The sequence below is a fragment of the Pongo abelii genome, chromosome 2 (assembly GCF_028885655.2).
Source record: "Pongo abelii isolate AG06213 chromosome 2, NHGRI_mPonAbe1-v2.0_pri, whole genome shotgun sequence".
NCBI classification, from domain to species: Eukaryota; Metazoa; Chordata; class Mammalia; order Primates; family Hominidae; genus Pongo; species Pongo abelii.
In genome coordinates, this window is record NC_085928.1 from 182742625 (window position 1) to 182763090 (window position 20466).

The 20466-nt window shown below is 35.1% G+C and overlaps 1 protein-coding gene across 10 annotated transcripts in view; it reads left to right on the forward strand.

Annotated features, from left to right (window-relative positions):
* Positions 1-20466, forward strand: part of ECT2 (epithelial cell transforming 2) — a 70970-nt gene that overhangs the window by 40406 nt on the left and 10098 nt on the right. For all 10 annotated transcript variants that reach the window (XM_024244797.3, XM_024244793.3, XM_054552999.2 and 7 more), the window contains 4 exons: positions 11504-11582; positions 11749-11868; positions 14582-14720; positions 16635-16789. In XM_024244797.3, the coding sequence (XP_024100565.2) occupies positions 11504-11582; positions 11749-11868; positions 14582-14720; positions 16635-16789 (493 nt within the window). The remainder of the gene's footprint in view (positions 1-11503; positions 11583-11748; positions 11869-14581; positions 14721-16634; positions 16790-20466) is intronic.

A 20466-nucleotide genomic window follows, 5' to 3' on the forward strand; every position in this document is an offset into this window, starting at 1 on the left:
ATGAGAATTGCTTGAATCCAGTAGCTGGATGTTGCAGTGAACCAGAATTGCACCACTGCACTCCAGCCTGGATGACAGAACAAGACTCTTGTCCCAAGAAAAAAATTGGTAAACCATGGTGATGTGCTGTCATCCATGCTTTGTTGTTTCATTTATAGAGCACAGGCAGAGTCGATTTAGCATAATTCGTAAGGGCCCTGGGATTTTCAGAATGGTCAGTGATCATTGGCTTCAACATAGTCAGTCACCAGCTGCATTAGCCCCTAACGAAAGAGTCAGCCTGTCCTTTGAAGCTCTGAAACCAGGCATTGACTTCTCTCTAACTGTGAAAGTCCTAGAAAGCACCTTCTTCTACTGGAAGGCTGTTTTGTCTACACTGAAAATCTGTTGTTTAGTATAGCCACCTTCTTCAATTATCTTATTTAGATTTTCTGGATAACTTGCTGTAGCTTCTCCATTAGCACTTGCTGCTTCACCTTGTACTTTTATGTTACAGAAATGGCTTCTCAAACTTCCATGAACCAACTCTGCTAACTTCAAACTTTTCTCCTGCAGCTTTCTTACCTCTCTGAGCTTTTGCAGAATTGAAGAGGGTTAAGAACTTGGTCTGAATTAGATAGGGGCTTGTTCTGGATTGTTAAGGCTGGTCTGATCTTCTGTCTGGACCACTCAAACATTCTCCATATCAGTATTAAGGTTGTTTTACTTATTATTCATGTCACTGGAGTAACACTTTTCATTTTTCTTCAGGAACTTTTCTTTTGCATTCACAGTTTGGCTGTTCGGTGCAAGAGGCTTAGCTTTAGGACTATCTCTGTTTTCAACTTGCTTCTCTTACTAAACTCAATCATTTCTAGCTTTTGTTTAAGTGAGAAATGTGTGACTCCTCCTTTCACTTAAATAGAGGACTTTGTAGGGTTGGTTATTAATTTCAATATTGTTGTATCTCAGGGAATGGAGAAGCAAGAGGAGAGAGAGAGATAGGGGAATGGCTAGTTGGTGGAGCACTCAGAACACACACACACTTATCAATTAGGTTTGATGTCTCATATGGGCATTGGTGGTGGTGTCCCAAAACAATTACAATAGTAACATCAAAGATCACTGATCACAGCTCACCATAACAGATAAAATAATAATGAGAAAGTTTGAAGTATTGAGAGAAATAGCAAAATGTGATAGAGACACGAAGTAAGCACGTACTGTTAGAAAAATGACATGATAGACCTACTTGACACACAGGGTTGCTTACAAACGTTCAATCTGTGAAACAACAACAACAGCAACAACAAAGAAAACACTGTATGTGAAGCACAATAAAGTAAAGCACAATAAAGCAAGGTATGCCTATATGCACTTTCTACGATTTTATGTACCTGGAATCTTTTGTCTGGCTTTTTTTTTTTTTCTTTTCTCAGCATAATTACTTTGAGATTAGTCCCTATTGTTGCTTATTTCAATAGTTAATTTACTTTTATTTTCCATTGTATGGCTATATCACAGTTCATCCATTTTCATGTTGATGGCATTTTGGTTGTTTCCAGTTCTTGGCTATTCCAAGTAAAGCTGCTGTGAAAATTTGTGAACAAGTTTGTATAGACATATGCCTTCATTTCTCTTGAATAAATTCCTAGGAATAGGATTGGTAGGTCAGATAGTAGGTTTTTCCTTTTTTTTTTTTTTTGGTGGAGGGGATGGTATCTCATTCTGTGATCCCGGCTGGAATGTGGTGGTGTAATGTTGGCTCACTATAACCTCCACCTCCCAGGCTCGAGTGATCATCCCACCTTAGCCTTTTGAGTAGCTGGGACTACAGGTGCAGTGCTACCATGCCTGGCTACTTTTTTCTATTTTTTGTGGAGACAGGGTTTCACTGTGTTGTCCAGGCTGGTCTCAAACTCCTGGAGTCAAGCAGTCTGCCTGCCTCGGCCTCCCAAAGTGCTGGAATTACAGGTGGAGCTACTGCACCCAGCAAGGTATATGCATTTCTAAGAAACTGCCAAACTGTTGGCAAGACGGTTGTATTATTTTGCATTCCCACCAACAGTGTGTGGTGTTCCAGAGTTTCCACATCCTTACCAACAATTGGTATGGTCAGTGATTTCATTTTTTATTTATTTATTTATTTTTATTTATTTATTTTTGAGACGGAGTCTCACTCTATCTCCAGGCTACAGTGTAGTGGTGCGATCTCGGCTCACTGCAACCTCGGACTCCCTGGTTCAAGCGATTCTCCTGCCTCAGCCTCCTAGTAGCTGGGATTACAGGCACATGCCACCACTCCCAGCTAATTTTTGTATTTTTAGTAGAGACGGGGTTTCACCATGTTGGCCAAGATGGTCTCGATCTCCTGACCTCGTAATCCGCCTACCTGGGCCTCCCAAGGTGCTGGGATTACAGGCGTGAGCCACCACGCCCAGCCTATTTTTTACTTTTTTATTCTTACTTTTTGAGATGAAGTCTTACTCTGTTGCCCAGACTGGAGTGTAGTGGCGCGATCTCTGCTCACTGCAACTTCCACCTCCCAGGTTCAAGCAATTCTCCTGCCTCAGCCTCCCGAGTAGTTGAGATTACAGGCACCCGCCACCATGCCCAGCTAATTTTAGTATTTTTAGTAGAGACGAAGTTTCACCATGTTGGCCAGTCTGGTCTTGAACTCTTGACCTCAAACAATCCATCCACATCAGCCTTCCAAAGTTCTGGGATTACAGGCGTGAGCCACCACACCCGGCCTGGCCTGTCATTTTAATCTGTGACATTCTAATAGATGTTTGGTTGTCTTTCCTGGTGGTTTTAATTTGCATTTTCATGACAAATAATGTTAAATGTCTTTTCATGTGATTATTTCCTGTCGTATTACTTTCTTTGGTGATATGCCTGTTCAAATCTTTTGTCTATTTGAAAAAAAATTGTGGTTTTTTTGTAATTGAATTTTGAGAGTTCTTTATATATTCGAGTTAAAAGGCTTTTTTTAAAAAAAGATATATGATTTGCAAATATTTTCTCCTAGTTTCTGGCTTGTTTTTTTCTTTTGACAATTTCTTGAAAAAATAAGAGTTCTAGATTTTTAAGTCTAATTTAGCAAATTTTATTTTAATAGATTGTGCTTTTATAGTTTTATCTAAGAAATATTTGTGTAACCCAAGGTCACAAGGATTTTTTTCTTATTTGCTTTAAGAATGTTTGTGGTATTAGTCTTTAGGTAAAAATCATTTAGGTCTGTGATCCATTTTGAGTTAATTTTTGTATATGGGACATAGTATAGATAGAAGTTCATTTTTTAAAATATGGAAATCTATTCTAGCAGTGTTTGTTGCAAAGAGTATCCTTTCTCCACTGAATTGCTTTTGTATCATTGCTGAAAATCAGCTGACCATAAATGTAATGGTTTTTCTTTACTCTCAGTTCTGCTTCATTGATCTGTATGTCTGTGCTTATTCCAGTACCACACTGCCTTGATTACTGTACTTTAAGTTTTGAAGTTGGGAAGTATGTGTCTTCCAACTTTGTTCTTTTTCAAAATTGGTTTCGCTATTCTGAGTTCCATAAATTTGGCATGTGGCTTTTAGGAGCATCTTGTCAGTTGCCAAACAACAACAACAACAACAAAACTGTGGGGAATGTGTATAGGAATTTTATTGAATTTGTACATCAATTTGAGGAGTATTATCTTAGCAATATTATTATTATTATTTTTTGAAACTGAGTCTCACTGTCACCCAGGCTGGAGTGCAGTGGCACGGTCTCGGCTCACTGCAATCTTCACCTCCCAGGTTCAAGTGATTCCCCAGCGTCAGCCTTCTGAGTAGCTGGGACTACAGGTGCACACCATCACGCCTGGCTAATTTTTTTCATTTTTAGTAGAGATGGGGTTTTAGCATGTTGGCCAGGCTGGTCTCAAACTCCTGACCTCAGATGATCCACCCGCCTGGGCCTCCCAAAGTTCTTCGATTACAGACATGAGCCACCGCACTTCGCCTATGTTAGCAATATTAAATCTTTTGATTTATGAATATTTCCATTTATTTACTTTTAATTTCTTTCAACTATATTTCGTGGTTTTCAGAGGATAAGCTTTGTGGGTTTCTTGTTAAGCTTATTCTTAAGTTATTTTATTCTTTTTGATGCTATTGTAATACAAAAATTAGCCAGGCATGGTGGTGTGGTGTGTGCCTGTAGTTCCAGCTACTCAGAGGCTGAGGCAGGAGAATTGCTTGAACCAGGAGGTGGAGGTTGCAGTGAGCCAAGATTGTACCACTGCACTCCAGCCTGGGCAACAGTGAGACACTATCAAACAAACAAACAAACAAAAACTTTCAAAATTGTCAAAATACATTTTTGCTTGGAATTAGTGGTTAGACAGTTTTATGTTTGTTGCTGCTAAATGTTTTAAATTCATGGAGCTTTAAGTCCCGCCTAAAATGAAATGATCTTCATGTAATTCTTTGATTTAAACTAACATTATGGATTTAATAAAAACAGCTGTATCTTTTGAGTTATTTACAACATACTCATGTATTTCACTTTAGGTTCTTAGGTAAATATCTGATATTAACAGGTTATAATTTTGATTAATAAAAAATAACTTAAAATAATGACTAGCTCTAATACCTCAATTTTCATAATGAATCTAGGCATAATTGCTAAAAAGTTTATGTAACTGTAAATGGGATAAACATAACTTAGCAAGTAATTTGAAATCTTTAAGTTATGTTACATTAAATTAAGTAATAGAGAGCTCATTAAATGCCTGAGTCATATCCAAATAAGAGAAAAAACAAAAATGAATTGCTGAATAAATAGGTTTGTTCTTGGCTTCTTAAATTTTATAAAAAGACTAAATATACTTAGATCTGTTAATACACATAAAATTATAAGAGGACAATGTGTTTTTTAATTAAAAAACAATGATTTTGTCAAATTCACAGGTTATTTAAAGTTTGTTTCAAAATACAAATTTAAGAAGAAAATTAAAATTGGTGGAAAAACCAGTGTGGGCGAGAGAGAGAGATGCAAAGATAGTTATGGATATAAAGATGTATTTTTAGTTAAATAATAATTTAAAAAAGTCTGTGATAAATTTTTGTCCTAAGGCAAAATGGTTATTCCAATGTCAAAAAAGAAAAATTACAGGACTAAGACTAGGTGTTTGAGAAAATGATGAAAGATCTAAACAAGTCAGAGGGGGGGTTATGAAGGCTGGGGTTTATAAAGGAAGGTTTATGTGTCATCAGGTTGATGGGGTTGGAAAGGATTTCTTTGTAAGTTTTTTCTAAAAATTAAACATTGGGGTCAGGAGTGCACTGATTGATATAGGACCGAAGTCTGAATCTCTATGTTTGAAACAATGAGTTTTACTTGAAGTATTGATCAGCTTTTAATAAAACTGCAGTAGGTTTTAATTTTTAATTCCAGAATCTGTTTCTTTATCAGCCATCTTCTAAACTGCAGGCATTTTCTATTTTGTCTTGCATTTCTTCCTGATATCTATTTAATTTCCCCAATTCAGGTTAAAAATGCTGTCTTCTTTATTTAAAATTATTTTAATTAACTAATTCATTTATTTATTGGAGATAGTCTCACCCGGTCGCCCAGGCTATAGTGCATTGGTGTGATCTCAGCTCACTGCAACCTCTGCCTCTCAGGTTCCAGCGATTCTCCTGCCTCTGCCTCATGAGTAGCTGGGATTTCAGGCGCACGCCACCCCACCCTGCTAATTTTTAGTAGATATGGGGTTTCACTATGTTGGCCAGGCTGGTCTTGAACTCTTGGCCTCAAGTGATCCTCTCACCTTGGCCTCCCACAGTGCTGGAATTGGAGGCATGAGCCATCAAGCCCAGCCTTATTTCTTAAGGTAGCATTTTCCTTTTGAAATTTCTCAGATTCATATATCAGGTTCAACTGTGTGTGTGTGTATATGTGTGTGTGTGAGATAGGGTCTCATTCTGTCACAGGCTGGAGTGCAGTGGCACAATCTTGACTCACTGCAACCTCCACTTCCCAGGCTCAAGTAATCCTCCTACCTCAGCCTCCTGAGTAGATGGGCCTACAGGTGTGCACCACCGTGCCTAGCTAATTTTTGTATTTTTTTTTTAGAGATGTGCTTTTGCCATTTTGCCCAAGCTGGTCTCAAATTCCAGGGTTCAAGCAATCCACCGCCTAGGTCTCCCAAAGTGCTGGGATTACAAACGTGAGCCACCATGCCTGGCGGGAGGTTCAGCTTTTGCTGTGTCTCACAGCACATGATTTTCAGGTCATACATTGTTACCTTTTGCTTTTTCACCTTTTGAGAAGGCATGGGTTGATAACTCTTTGCTTCAGCTTTTTTCTGTCAGTTTTCATAACTGTTTTCTGTGGTTCTAACTCTGCTGTTATATCCTGACACTAAAATGTTCATCTTGAAGGCCTTGATTCTTTACTTGTGGCTTTTCATGATGTGTCTGAGTTGTTACAGTTATTGTGTAACATTGTTCTTTGTCTAATTAAATTCAAGTGCTCTTTTCATCTGGCTCAACTTCCGGGTTGTCTAAATGAGCTTCCCCCAAGAAGGAACAATCATACTGCAGAAAGTTTTTCTTTGCCTTTTTGATAACTGGCCTAAGAAACAGGTTTTATGTTTTATCAAGAAAATGTCCTGTGTTGCCTTTATTAGGTTTTTGATTACTTAAAACCCATATGCATAATATACAGAAGAAACAACTGAGATTTTTAAAGGTTAAGGCTTTTCTGTTTGTTTTTATCCATGTAGCTCTGTATTCCTTTTAAAGCCTTGTGATTATCACTCTGGTTACATAAATGACTATTATTTCACAAATGACCTGTGATCCTATTTTGATCAAATGTCTTGAGACTTTCAACATCTTCGGCAAACTTCCCCAAAATCAAATAGTTTTAGTCTTTTTAACCTAAACTTAACTGAGATTTTTGAGGTGAACCCCTGGAAAGCCTCAAAAGATTTCTCCCATCTTGAGAGATACTAAATTATTAGGCTTATTTGATAAGTTGTGTACAAAGACATTGACAAATGATAAGTGATACTAGATCATCTTTTAGTTGCATTTGTGGGTATTTGTTGATATGTTTCACAAATTGTGTAAATTATAGAAATCGGTTATTATAATTTTGGTTGTTATCTTAATGCCATGTTTAATAGAGATAACTAAATTTTGTTGTCAGTTGCAAACTTTCATCAACTTTTTAAACTATGGCTATTCTAAGTTTTTGTCATCCAGTTACGGTTTTGAATCCTTCCCTAAAAACATTGATAATCATAAAAATGATTCTATCTAACAAGTGCCCTGAAGTCAAGTTTCTGATAACTTTAAGATCAATGGACTTGATAAAAATTTCCAAAACTCTAATTTAAAAAACTGTTGGATTCATGAAACTACTAATCGAGATCAAGCAGAACAAAAATGAATTACATAAGATTGAATAACTGATGAAGATAGTGTTTTAATGACTTTTATTTAAAATAATGTTGGTTCTTTATGCAAATGTTTTGTCTTCCAGACTTAAGAAAATCTTCTCTCTCAAGCTGTCTATAATTTACAACAGTTTGATAAAGTATGCTTTTTGTAAATATAGATAGAACATTTATTTTTTTCTATTTGATTCTTCCACAATTTGAAAACTTTTTGAGCATTCTTTTAGCAATATAGTTATTTACATAAGTCTAATAGAAATGTGCTCTCTCTTTATAGCAGAATACAATTGAAAACATTGGTTATATTACCCAGGCTTTGACTGAAATGTCATATTTGACAGTATGCATAAAATGCCTGACTTCAAAGGTTCCTAGCCTTACAGTGAGTAAATTAAAACTGTCACTTCTTGGCAGACCCAGGAACCTTAAGACTGTAAGTAAAATATAAAGTCTGCCTTGGTTTGGTTTCCTAGCCTCAAGAGGTTTTAAAATCTGAGATTTATATGTGATCAGTGTAGAAAAAGAGTTATATTTCTAATAAAAAACTATAATACACTTGTTGTTAGATTGTAGCTCTGTTGGTTGTTTTTGAGTTCTTGTTATCTACCTATAGTCTAGATCCTAAATTCTTCCAGATTTCTCCAATCCAACTGTCTTCCATAAAATTACTAAAAATGGGAACTGTACTGTTTCTAAAGCCCTATCAATGGAAACTAGATACATTTTAAGAAACAAGTCTTGTGCCTGATGTATGGGCCATATAAAAAGTTCACCCAAATATCTTATGCTTTAATCAGAGACATTCAAACTGCAAACCAGGACAAGACGTGACTTTTTTTTAACGCTGTAGACAGCTTTTCCCAAGACAATGAGGCAAGACTCCATATGATGACACTCCCACCCCTCTTCATGCCTATCTTTTTGGCTTGACAAAATAATGCTGTAATTAAATTTCACAATCAGTAACTGCTATAAGTAACTTGACAAAACCTGACCTGAGAAATCCTTTTATTCTACTAGTAACTGTAGCAATAACTATAACACAACTTTTTGTTCAAAATGTACTGGTGGTCCCTTCTGTAGAGTTGGCATTCTTTGCTTTAATTCAACCCAGTTCTAAAATACTACTCAATGGCTACAATTAGTCTCATCCAGTACCCACAGTGGTCTTTTGATTTGTTTAGTTAGTTGCCGTCAGGCTTGTGTTCTGTTTCAAAACGATTGTAGAAACTAAATTTATTATGTTAATTATTTTTTGTGTTATGATTTTTAAGCCTTGTTTTTACTGCTTGTCTAATCTTTGTAAAGCCAGCTCTCTTAACACTTTGAGATGGCTGCTGATACCTATGGAACTAACAAGATGGAACTCAGTGCTGGACTTCAGGCAAACCTGCCCTGAGAAAATTTTCCTTTCTGTCCTCTTTGTTACTCAAATGTGGCCCAGCTCCCTGACATAGACCCTCTATATCTTCCCCACAATGTGGGATAGAGACAACCAGGACAGGTTTGTCCAGGCCTTGAGGGACAAGCCTAACTTCAAGATGATTGATCGGCTTTGCTTTCAGAGAAAGATCTTGATCAAAGGGGGAAATGTGAGCGTTGATTATACAAAATTGGATCATTCTTGTTATACCCAACTAAATCAGAGTTGAGGCACAGAGGGTAAAAACACTTGGGGCGCATGGCAGCTGTTCTAATAAGTAAATTTTCCACAAGCCCAGCTGCTTCAAATGGCCTACTGTAATCCTAAGACTGGTTTTACTTAATAGCTGCTGAAGCAACCTGCTATGACTGACTAGTTTTACTCACCACTATCACTCACCACTCAGCTTGCCAGTTCCCCAAAACTTTACTAGTGTCAATGAGCTTTCTTTAAAAACAATACGTAATAACATTTTTTTCTAATAAAACTCCCAACCTTCTCTTTATTATTAGAACAGACTTTATTATTTGAAGACCACTTGGTCAGTATGTATGCTCTGAATTATAATTCTTGCTTCCCCAATAAAAAGTACAATTAGAAATTTATATTTTATTTTTGGCTTCGACATTATTGCTATCTTCAATTTTATTAAGCTTTTCTTTTGTAGTGTTTAATCGGCTGTTACTCTCATCCAGTGTATTTTTCATATGAAACATTGTAGCTTCATATGAAACATTTCATATGAAACATTGTCTGTATGACTGATTTGGGTCATCAGAAATGACGACCACTGCTTCCTTTTTCTTTAAAGTCTTATATGCTTTCCTTTTGTACTTTCCTACTTCTGCCAAAGTGTTGCTGCCTTGTATATCACATACATTATTATTTATAGTATGATTACAAGAAAATCTTGGAGAACAGTCATGTGCAGAACAGTTACAGATACAATCAAATCTCACCAAAAATTCACTTGTGTTAAATGCAGAATTTTGTTGTTATGAGGCTAATGAAAAATGATACTTTTATTTGGTCAGTAAATAAGATCTTTTAAAAATATCTTTCATGTTTTTGCTTAAAATGTTCAATCTTTCTTGCAGTTTTTTGAATTTATGACATGAATATAATAACTTTAAATTGTTTACTAATTCACTTATCTCTGTTTCAGATTTTTTTTTTTTTCTCATTGGTCTTATTTTCCTGTTTCTTTGCATACCTGGTATTATTTTATTGGATTCTAGACATTGTCAGTTTTACTTTTTTGAGAGCTAGATATTTTTGTATTCTTAAAAATGTTTTTGAGTTTTTCCTGGCATGCAGTTAAGTAGCTTGCAAACAGTTTGATATTTTTATGTCTTGCTCTTAAACTTTTGTTAGGCAGAATCAGAACAGTATTTAGTCTAAGGTTAATTTTCCCCACTATTGAGGAAAGATCTTTCTTAGTACTCTACCCTGATGTCACATTAATCTTGAAGTTTTCCACTCTGATTGATGTCACTGTTCATGCCATATGAGCACTGAGCACTGTTAACTGTAATTTTTTAACGTGTCTTCCCTAACCTCGGATAGTTTTCTTACACTCATGCAGTGATCAAGTTGAGAACTGTGTACACAAGGAAGCCTTCTGAAAACAGAAGGAGTTCTGTGTAGCTGTTTTCCAGTAATTTGCCCTGCAAACTAGGTATCTGATCACACTGGACTCGCACATTTGCTTCTTTCTCTTAGGGATATAGCTAGGCACTATCTGTGCTTTCTTTGCAGGGAAGAGACTTTCTCTAGGCTATAAGCCAGGACAGTTGTAGGGCTTAGCTTGTTTCTGTTTCACAGAAATGGATGTTAAGTGTCTTGAGAACCCTTGTTTCTTTATATTTTGACTGATTTTTTTAGTTGTTTCAGGCAGAAAAGTAAATTCATTCCCTGTTATTCTATCTTGTCTGAAGCAGTAGCCTTAGTTTTTGTTTCAGTGAAATGATTGGCCTATGACTTGGGAAGACTTACATAAAACCTTATTTGAACTTATATTGAAAACTTCAAAATTTTATTAGTCTTAATTTTGTACAGGTTTAATGTATTTTAGAAAGTGCATAGGGAGTATAGTAAAGAATATAGAAAGGAATAATAGTAAAACATACTTTTCTGAAGGAGTCTATGGAAGTTTTTTTTTTTTGGAGATGGAGTTTCACTCTTGTTGCCTAGACTGGAGTGGAATGGTACGCGATCTTGACTCGCTACAACCTCCTCCTCCTGGGTTCAAGTGATTCTCCTGCCTCAGCCACCAAGTAGCTGGGATTACAGGTGCCTGCCACCATACCCAGCTAATTTTTATATTTTTAGTAAAGACAGAGTTTCACCATGTTGGTCAGGCTGGTCTCGAACTCCTGACCACAGTGATCCACCCACCTTGGCCTCCCAAAGTGCTGGGATTACAGGCGCGACACCGCACCTGGCCGGAAGTTGTTTGTTTGTTTGTTTTCCTCATCCTGGGCTCCGTGGGCATGGAAACTTTTTTAATGTAATGGGATACTTTTAAGGAATATTTTAACTGATTCATTTATCAAAATTAAGACATTCACATCAAACACAACTTGTGACATGACTTGTGTTTGTTGCAGTTTTCATGTTCTATTTTAAAAGTTTTAAAAATAACTATTTTTCAGGCATATTAATGAGGATAAGAGAAAAACAGAAGCTCAAAAGCAAATTTTTGATGTTGTTTATGAAGTAGATGGATGCCCAGTAAGTATTCTTCTTTAACAATTATTAATTTATTTTCTTCTTGTTAATGAGGTTTCTGTGGTTTTAATATAAATAATATCTTGGCACTACTTTCTTTTAAATTACAACTTCTTAAAAATTACTTGATACCAAGTGATCTCTTTTGTTATATTTTCAACCTATACAGGCTAATCTTTTATCTTCTCACCGAAGCTTAGTACAACGGGTTGAAACAATTTCTCTAGGTGAGCATCCCTGTGACAGAGGAGAACAAGTAACTCTCTTCCTCTTCAATGATTGCCTAGAGGTAAAGATGTACTTCACATAGTATAATAACACTACTGATTTTTGTAACTTCTCTGAATATTTAAAACCAAGCTTTAATTGAAGTGTTATGTAGAATTTTAAATAAACTCAAATAATAATTTTTTAAAAAAAAATTGAGGACAATTGATGATTTAATACTGTTAATAGAATGCTTTTAGAAGAAGGTCTAATAAGAAGTGTAAATTTTCGTGACTTCAAATCTAAGTTAAAATGAAAATTTATTTCCATGCAAATAAATGCTTAGGTCAAGAAATCTGATAACTTCTTGTTTCTGTGTATATTTATTCAAGATTTATAAAATGATTCTCATTTTTTGAAATTTCAGTAGATTTTTTCCAATAATGATGCGGTTGTATTTTGTTGAAGAGGGAGATAACTTGATAATTTACTATTATGAATTCTTCATGATTCCTCAATTCTTAAATCAGCAGGTTTTAGAGTGAATGAGGAGTCAGGTGGGGTATAATGAATCTAATTCTAAAATTCTCATTCAAGTTAGATTTTCTTTTTGTATTACCCCTGCAAGCAAATTGAATTACGTGTGTGTGTTTTAACTTGTTCATCCCTCTAATATGTATTTTTAAACAACAGTAGTGAGGGATAAAAAGAAGTATGGTTTCCTTCATCTCAGAAGAGAAAAATGTTCATTTTGATAAAACAGACAATAAGAAGACTCATTTGACTTTTCTGTCACTGGAAACTTTCTGTTACCTTCATCAAAATGATTAAAGAGTTTCCTTTTCTTTTCTTTTCTTTTCTTTCTTTCTTTCTTTTTTTAAGACAGGATCTTACTCTCATTGCCCAGCTTGGAGTGCAGTGGCAAGATCACAGCTCACTGCAGCCTTGACTTCCTGGGCTCTGGTGATTTTCTTATCCCAACATCGCAAGTAGCTGACGCTATAGACATTCGCCACCACACCAGTCTAATTATTTTTAGTAGAGACTGGTTTTGCATGTTGCGCAGGCTGGTCTCAAACTCCCGGACTCAAACAATTTACCCACCTCAGCCTCCCAAAGTGTTGAGATTACCGTTAGGATTACAGGCATGAGCCCCCGCACCTGCCTCCTTTTTCTTTAAAGTCTTACATGCTTTCCTTTTGTCCTCTCCTACTTCTATCAAAGTGTTACCTTCTTACATATCACACACATTATTATTTATAGTATAAAATACAAGGAATCTTAAAGAGCGGTTCATGTGCAGAACAGTTAAACAGGTACAATAAAATCTCACCAGAAATTCACTTGTGTTAAATGCAAAGTTTTGTCGTTATGAGGCTAAATGAAAAATACTTTTTTTTGGTCAATCATGTTACAAAAAGCACAAAAGTAAAGACAGTCTACTATACACAATTGACTATCTCCTGAAGTGAGAAAGTCAAAAAATCATGAGGCAGGTAATTCTCAACTACCTGTTTCCCTCATAAAAAGGACTTTAGCCTGCCCTGGTTGAGAACAGATGCTAGGCAGAGTCAATTTTCAATTATATTTTATCTGGATTCGCCTCATCATGAGGTTTTACTGTATATAGTTTCTCTGTACTTTGTTTGCTTCTATTAAAGCTTTTATAGGTGTTTTCCTGTTGGAGTCCCTAGGTCAGCTTCCTCTATTCATCTAATAGGTTAGGTTATCTTTATTTCTTTGCTAATCCATTCTGGTTTTTATCCCTTATTCCTGAGAGCTATGGCTTACTTTAAATTTTAGATCTTATATCCCCTCCAAATTCCTTGCAGTCTTCTGTAATTGGTTCATTGACTTGCCATTCACTTTAATTTCTGGTATTGGTCATCTCCTGTAGCTCCTAAGTCCCTAGCTTCTCATTTTCCCTACCTTCTTGAATCTATTGATTTTTTTTGTTCTATCTCTTTTAGCCTCCATGTCTTAGAATCACTTCAACAAAAACTGCTTTATTTATAAAAAACATTAAATTTGGACTTCAGAATTCATAATAAATATAAAATAAAAACTTATAATCTTAAATAAACTGTTATTCTTTAGCTTGTTTGTTTAGGAAAAATAAACAAAACTCTTGGTAAATTGGCAATGGAAATTGTGGTACATTGTTAACCTGATAAAAACCTATAGCCATCATCATATTTAATAATAAATGTTAGAATAATTCAAAATGGGTAAAATCTATGTTTTCTTAATGACAGATTATGTTATACTGAAACTAATTTGGGATTTAAGGATATATTTAACTTTTAAATGTTTTATCTATATTTTAAGGGTTTTTTAAAAAAAACTCTATGTACTAGCATTTGTCATCAAATTAACACTTGTTATTATTTTTCCTTTCTAAAAATTAAGCTTAAAATCATTTAATTGTTTTGCTTAGCCAACTATTCCTCTTCTCCTGAATTCTAGGACTTTCATTTAAGATTCTTTCATTCCTTGATCCTGTCGCTTCTCATCATGCTTCTAGTTCTTTCATACCTCTGGGGCCTTTTGTAAAATGTCCCTTGGCCTATTTTCCTGACTTTTGAACTCTTCTTATGTAAACATGAACATTTCTGCTATATAATTGCGTTTGACTTTTGTTTCATAGTAACTCTGCTTATAACAACTTTGTAACGAATAATAACTAAATGAGTTATATATAGATTTATGTGATTAGTGCTATTTTATTTTTTAAGTATTTGGTCTTTATTTTTCTTCATTTTATTGACCGATACTTTTTTATTTTCTATAATCAGATAGCAAGAAAACGGCACAAGGTTATTGGCACTTTTAGGAGTCCTCATGGCCAAACCCGACCCCCAGCTTCTCTTAAGCATATTCACCTAATGCCTCTTTCTCAGATTAAGAAGGTATTGGACATAAGAGAGACAGAAGGTATGCCAGTCGAATACATTCTTGGTTATATAAAAATAGTTTATATTCATTGTAGGTTTGATTTACTCCATTTTGGCTTTTTTAAATTGGTAAATTATCTTTAAATATAGTTGGTCAGACTGCTAAAGTAATTGTTCTTGCACCTCTATCCCAACTTCATCTCTAGGAACAGAACTGACTTTTTGTTTTCTCAAATGAAAGTACTCTCTCAACCTATAGGATCAAAGAGCTTTTAAATGGCTATGTATTAAAATAGCACCCTAGCCTAGCCTATTCCCACACCAAAATTTATTTTTTTGGTTCCTTCAGAATACAGAATAACCAGTCTATTACCTGCACCCCCCATCTTAACGCTTTCACTGTTGGCCAACAGCTGCATTTTTAGGGCTATGTTTAAGGTACGGATCAGGAATAGATGTGGGTACAATAAGTAAACCCAGAGTAACTGGTAGACTTGATATGGAGTCATATGTGTATTAAGGAATGTTTTACTCTAAACTTTGGTAGTGTTACAGAGCAGGTTCTCTGAAGGCCTGAAATTGCTGAAAATTTATACCTACCTACAACAGTGTCATCTGTTTAATTGACACCCAGTGGTGTATGTGCATGGCCATATTTTGGATGTTAGGCATATGTTCTTACAATATTTAGCTCTTTCCATTACTGATTCCTCTAATAATGAAAGGTTTCAGTTAATGAGAAATTAGTCTTTTTTTTTTTTTTTCTTTATAAGAAATGATTCTTTGTTTTTTGGTGGGGTTTTTTTTTGTTTTTTGTTTTGTTTTGTTTTGTTTTTGTTTTTGTTTTTTTTGAGATGAAGTCTTAGTCTGTCACCCAAGCTGGAGTGCAATGGCGCGAACTTGGTTCACTGTAGCTCCTGCCAGGATTCTCCCGCCTCAGCCTCTTTGAGTAGCTGGGATTACAGGCATGTGTTGTCATGCCTGGCTAAATTTTTTTGTATTTTTAGTAGAGACGGGGTTTCACCATGTTGGCCAGGCAGGCCTTGAACTCCTGACCTCAAGTGATCTGCCCACTTCGGCCTCCCAAAGTGCTGGCATTACAGGTATGAGCCACTGCGCCCAGCCAAGAAATGATTCTTAAAGAAAACTTGAACAGCAACTTACTTCTCTTTTCACTTAGTTGACAAATTCTGGATTTATTAAAGGTTACATAGTATAGTTGTCCCTTGGTATCCATGGGGGACGGTTCCTGGACCTCCCTTGGTTACCAAAATCTGGGATGCTCAAGTCCTGGATGTAAAATTGCATCGTGTTTGCATGTAACCTATACACATCTTCCCATGTACTAGAAGTCATTTCTGGGTTACTTACAGTACCTACACAATGTAAATGCTGTGTAAACAGTTGTTATACTATATTGTTTAGGGAATGATGACAAGAATAAAAAGTCTGTACATGTTCAATACAGATACAATCTGTTTTCTATTTTTTCTACTATTTTTGGTCAGCAGTGGATTGAATCCACAGATGCAGACCCACAGATACGGAAGGCTGACTATATATTTGTTTTAAAAATCTTCATTTTTGGATTTTAATTATGGCAGACTTTGTTTAAAATAGGTTGTATTTTAGCATTTTGGTCGTGCAACTTTTCTAACACTTTTAATATTTTTATCATAGAAAATATTAAATGACGTGGAAAATACTGTTTACTTAATGTCATTAACTTATCATCATCATTAGTTCCTTACGTGGTATACTATATTGTCTTTTCAGTGCTTCAGCTTAATATGGTGATGTTCTTTGTCTTATTAAAAATAGAGAGGACAAGGAAAGTGGAGAAGAGATAGTTCATTTCATTGGAATTTCATTGCTCTGAGGGAACTAAACTTGCATACATCTGTCATTTTCCAAGGAGTGACACTTAATGTTTATGGTTATTCTGGAACCCTAGATTGCCATAACGCTTTTGCCTTGCTTGTGAGGCCACCAACAGAGCAGGCAAATGTGCTACTCAGTTTCCAGATGACATCAGATGAACTTCCAAAAGAAAATTGGCTAAAGATGCTGTGTCGACATGTAGCCAACACCATTTGTAAAGCAGATGCTGTAAGTTCTTAAAACAGTATTATAATGAAAGTTTCAGTTTCACAACAGTGCATTCAGACTAAACCTGTACATTTTTAATACTTGTTTATTATGAATGGAGAGTTTTAGTTTTGTGTATATTAAAAAAACTGATGTAATAAGTTGTTTTAGAAAATATTTTATATAGTGTGGGTACACAAAACATTATTTGAGTTCTTGGCTTACATAAGGTAGGCCCTCATAGTCTTATAGCCCCTGTGGCTCTGATTTCAGTGAAGATTTTGGGACTTCTTATAATGTACCCTGTGATTTTTCATTGGTACTCTTCGACATGGCTAAAAATTAGAGAGTATTTTGATTTTTGTTGATTCGTTTGTTTGTTTTTTGGAGACGGAGTCTCACTCTGTTGCCCAGGCTGGAGTGTAGTGGCATGATCTCGGCTCACTGCAACCTCTGCCTCCTGGGTTCAAGCGATTCTCCTGCCTTAGCCTTCTGAGTAGCTGGGACTACAGGTACAGGTGCACGCCTCCATGCCCGGCTAATTTTTTGTATTTTAGTAGAGACGGAGTTTCACTGTGTTGCCCAGGCTGGTCTTGAACTCTTGAGCTCAGGCAGTCTGCCCACCTTGGCCTCCCAAAATGCTAGGATTACAGGCGTGAGCCACTGTGCCTGGCTAGAAAAAAAAAAAAAAAAAAAAAAATCTTATTGAAAGCAAGTTGAAAATTGAAAGTTGCCAATCTATTTTTCTCACGTGAACCTCTTAAAATCAAATGCTATCATAAATATATAATTATCATTATACTATACAGATTAAAGTGAAAATAGATGAGAGAATCAAAATAGGGAAGTTAAATGTCTTGCCTGAAATCAAGTATCCCTGGATGAAATCCAGGTGCCTAAGAGAGAATTTGATTTCTTCTTCTCTATATATGAGAGAGAGACATGTGATAGACAGATATAGACCTCTTACTCTTTGCACAAATGACATAGATTGAAGAGAATATATGGATATAATAGATGACCCTTTTCAGTACAATGGTACTGTAACTGAGATTGCATTGGGTGTTTCTGTGGGAATGAAACATGTAATTACATTTAAGTGTGAAACCTTGGAAGACATTTAGGTATAATGTGGTTTATAAAGTAAGTATTCATTAATGAAAACCTCCTTCCAAAGTGTTTAGAACAATAATCAGACTTTTTGTTTGTGTGTGTGTTTTTAGATTTCTATGGACCAAGAATATGTTCTTATAAATAAAAAATTGTTGCACAAAAGATTCAGAGAGGGAAATACAATGCTAGCACATACAATAGAATGGTAGCTAGGAAAATGATGGAGAGCACTTTTGTTATAAATCTTTCAAAACTGCTCGTTGTAAGATTTTTTTTTTGTAGGTATCCATCCAGTTTTTCTAGGTATCCGTATATAAAATGGTTTTCTTTACCTGTAGAAATTCCTTAATGCAGAAATTACTCCTGCTGTTATCAGAATGTCAGACTAGATAGTTTATAGAGTCCTTTCCAAACTTATAAGCCTAATACTGAAATGAAATGTTAACAGAAAATTTTTCTTATAATGTAATCTATTGAATTACTAGCCACATGGTGGCTAATAATACTAGAACTGAAATATAAATAACATATAGAAGAAATTCATAAGCAAAATTAGCCACAAGGTGGCAGCAAACGTTTAACTATGTTCTGACTTATCCTTACAGTACAAAATTCTTTCAATCTATCGAAATTTCGTTCTTAAGAAATACGTTTGTAAATTCAGATACTCGGTGACTTCAGTTGATCCCTTTCCTGTGTTTAAAATTCTACATATAGTAAATTTTTATAAAGCCCTGAGAATTTTACAAAGCCCTGAGAAATTTTCCATGTGAAGATAATGTGTGTGTGTGTATATATATATACACACACACACACACACACAAAAAAAAAGATGTAAAAAGATATAAAAATCTCTGATTCTTTGAATTAGTAGTTTTTGTTTTTGGTACCCTGTATATATTTAGTTTTTTGGTACCCTAAGTAACTTGAGCTTTCTTAATTAAAAGAGTAAAATAAGCACAACTATTTTATTCTCTACTATTTCATTTGTCATGTCCACTTATTAATGATGTAAGAGTTAAAATTATCAGGCTGAAAGAAAACTTAATCTGATGCCATTAAGTTTGAATCTAAGGCCAAGAGCATGACTGACTGATTCTTGGTCAAAGCATCTTAATAGTTTTTCTTCCCATGGATGTCATGTCCCATATTTTGTTATTTCAGAATCTAAAGATTAAAGTTTAAATCTGTTGAAGATCTTATGTCTCAGAATCCTTATGTGTGTATTTTTGGTCTCTTGCCAACATGTAACTAATTGCATGGTCCGTACTCTAACATTCATATATTGCCTAAGATAAGCTGGTAGCTTTGTGGAGGCCATTATTATTTCTAACCTCTAATGTCAGAAGTATAATTTTATTAATAAGTAAATTTAAGGAACAATACCCTTTCTTGAACTTTGTTTAGTTTAAAAGTAACTTGATAATTAAATGCCATGTGCTACAATTTAGTACTTTTGCCCCTAACTTTATATTTCTTTTGAAATTTGCAAAATTTATCCTACATCTTGGTCAAATAAATCACCATTGGCTACTTAAGAGTTGCAGTCTTCATTCTGAGTTTTTAAACTTGTAAGTAGAATTTCTAACTGCATGAGAAATAGACCAACGATTGGACATATATTAAAAGTTTGTGCTTGTATGCCAATAATATTTATAATGAAGTTAATATGATTTGTATTTAAAACTATAATTATTCTTCCATTTACTAGGCATACCTAGTAAGTTGTTAGTATAAATGTCTGTTATTGGTACCACTTTAATTTGGCCAAATCAGAAGCTCTAAACTATAGGCATGATTACAGAGTTTGAGGAAAACACTGAGGCACAGGCTAAAGGGAGGGGACACGTGATAGATAGGATCTGGGGGTTTGAAGACTAGGGTAAGAGGAGAGCTTAGGGAAAGGAGAGAAGTGTCTGATAACTCACGAGTAGACAGGTTAATTTGCTTAAGATGTCAAATGCTAGAAAATTTCCTGTGAATTAACACCCATGAATAGGATTTTAAAATCTATAGCTGAGGCTCAGTTTCTCCTGAAATTAATATTATATATCTCAGTGGGAGAGACTGACTACTACTTTTTAATCTTGAACTCAGCAGGTCTGTCTTCAGGTACATGTGAATTTGGAGTTGATTGAAAAACTCCTGCCCTTCCAAAGCTTCTTTAATGCTTGACATACTTTGAATAAGTCATAAAATGTTTTTGGAATTATAGTAAGTATTTATTAAAAATGTGTGTTCTCAAGTCCAGCAGAGCTTAAAAGTAAATAAAAATAAAAATGAGTTTTGGCTAATCTATCAATTTCACTTTTATTTTATTTTTTTGTCCTTGTCCTAGTACATATTATATTTTAGAAATTTAGAGAAATAGACTAAAAAGCAGAAAGTTTTTTCTCTTCGTTTTTTGTTTTTAAAGAGAATGAGAATTATTGAGAAAGAATGAATAACAAATAAACCTAGGACTACTGAAGATAAGTTTCCCCGACTTTGCACTTTTACCTGTGATTTACCCTGTCTACCTTCCTCTGTGCAGAGAGCACTAAAGGAAGTACTTCATATTCGTATCTTAGCAAAAATAATATATT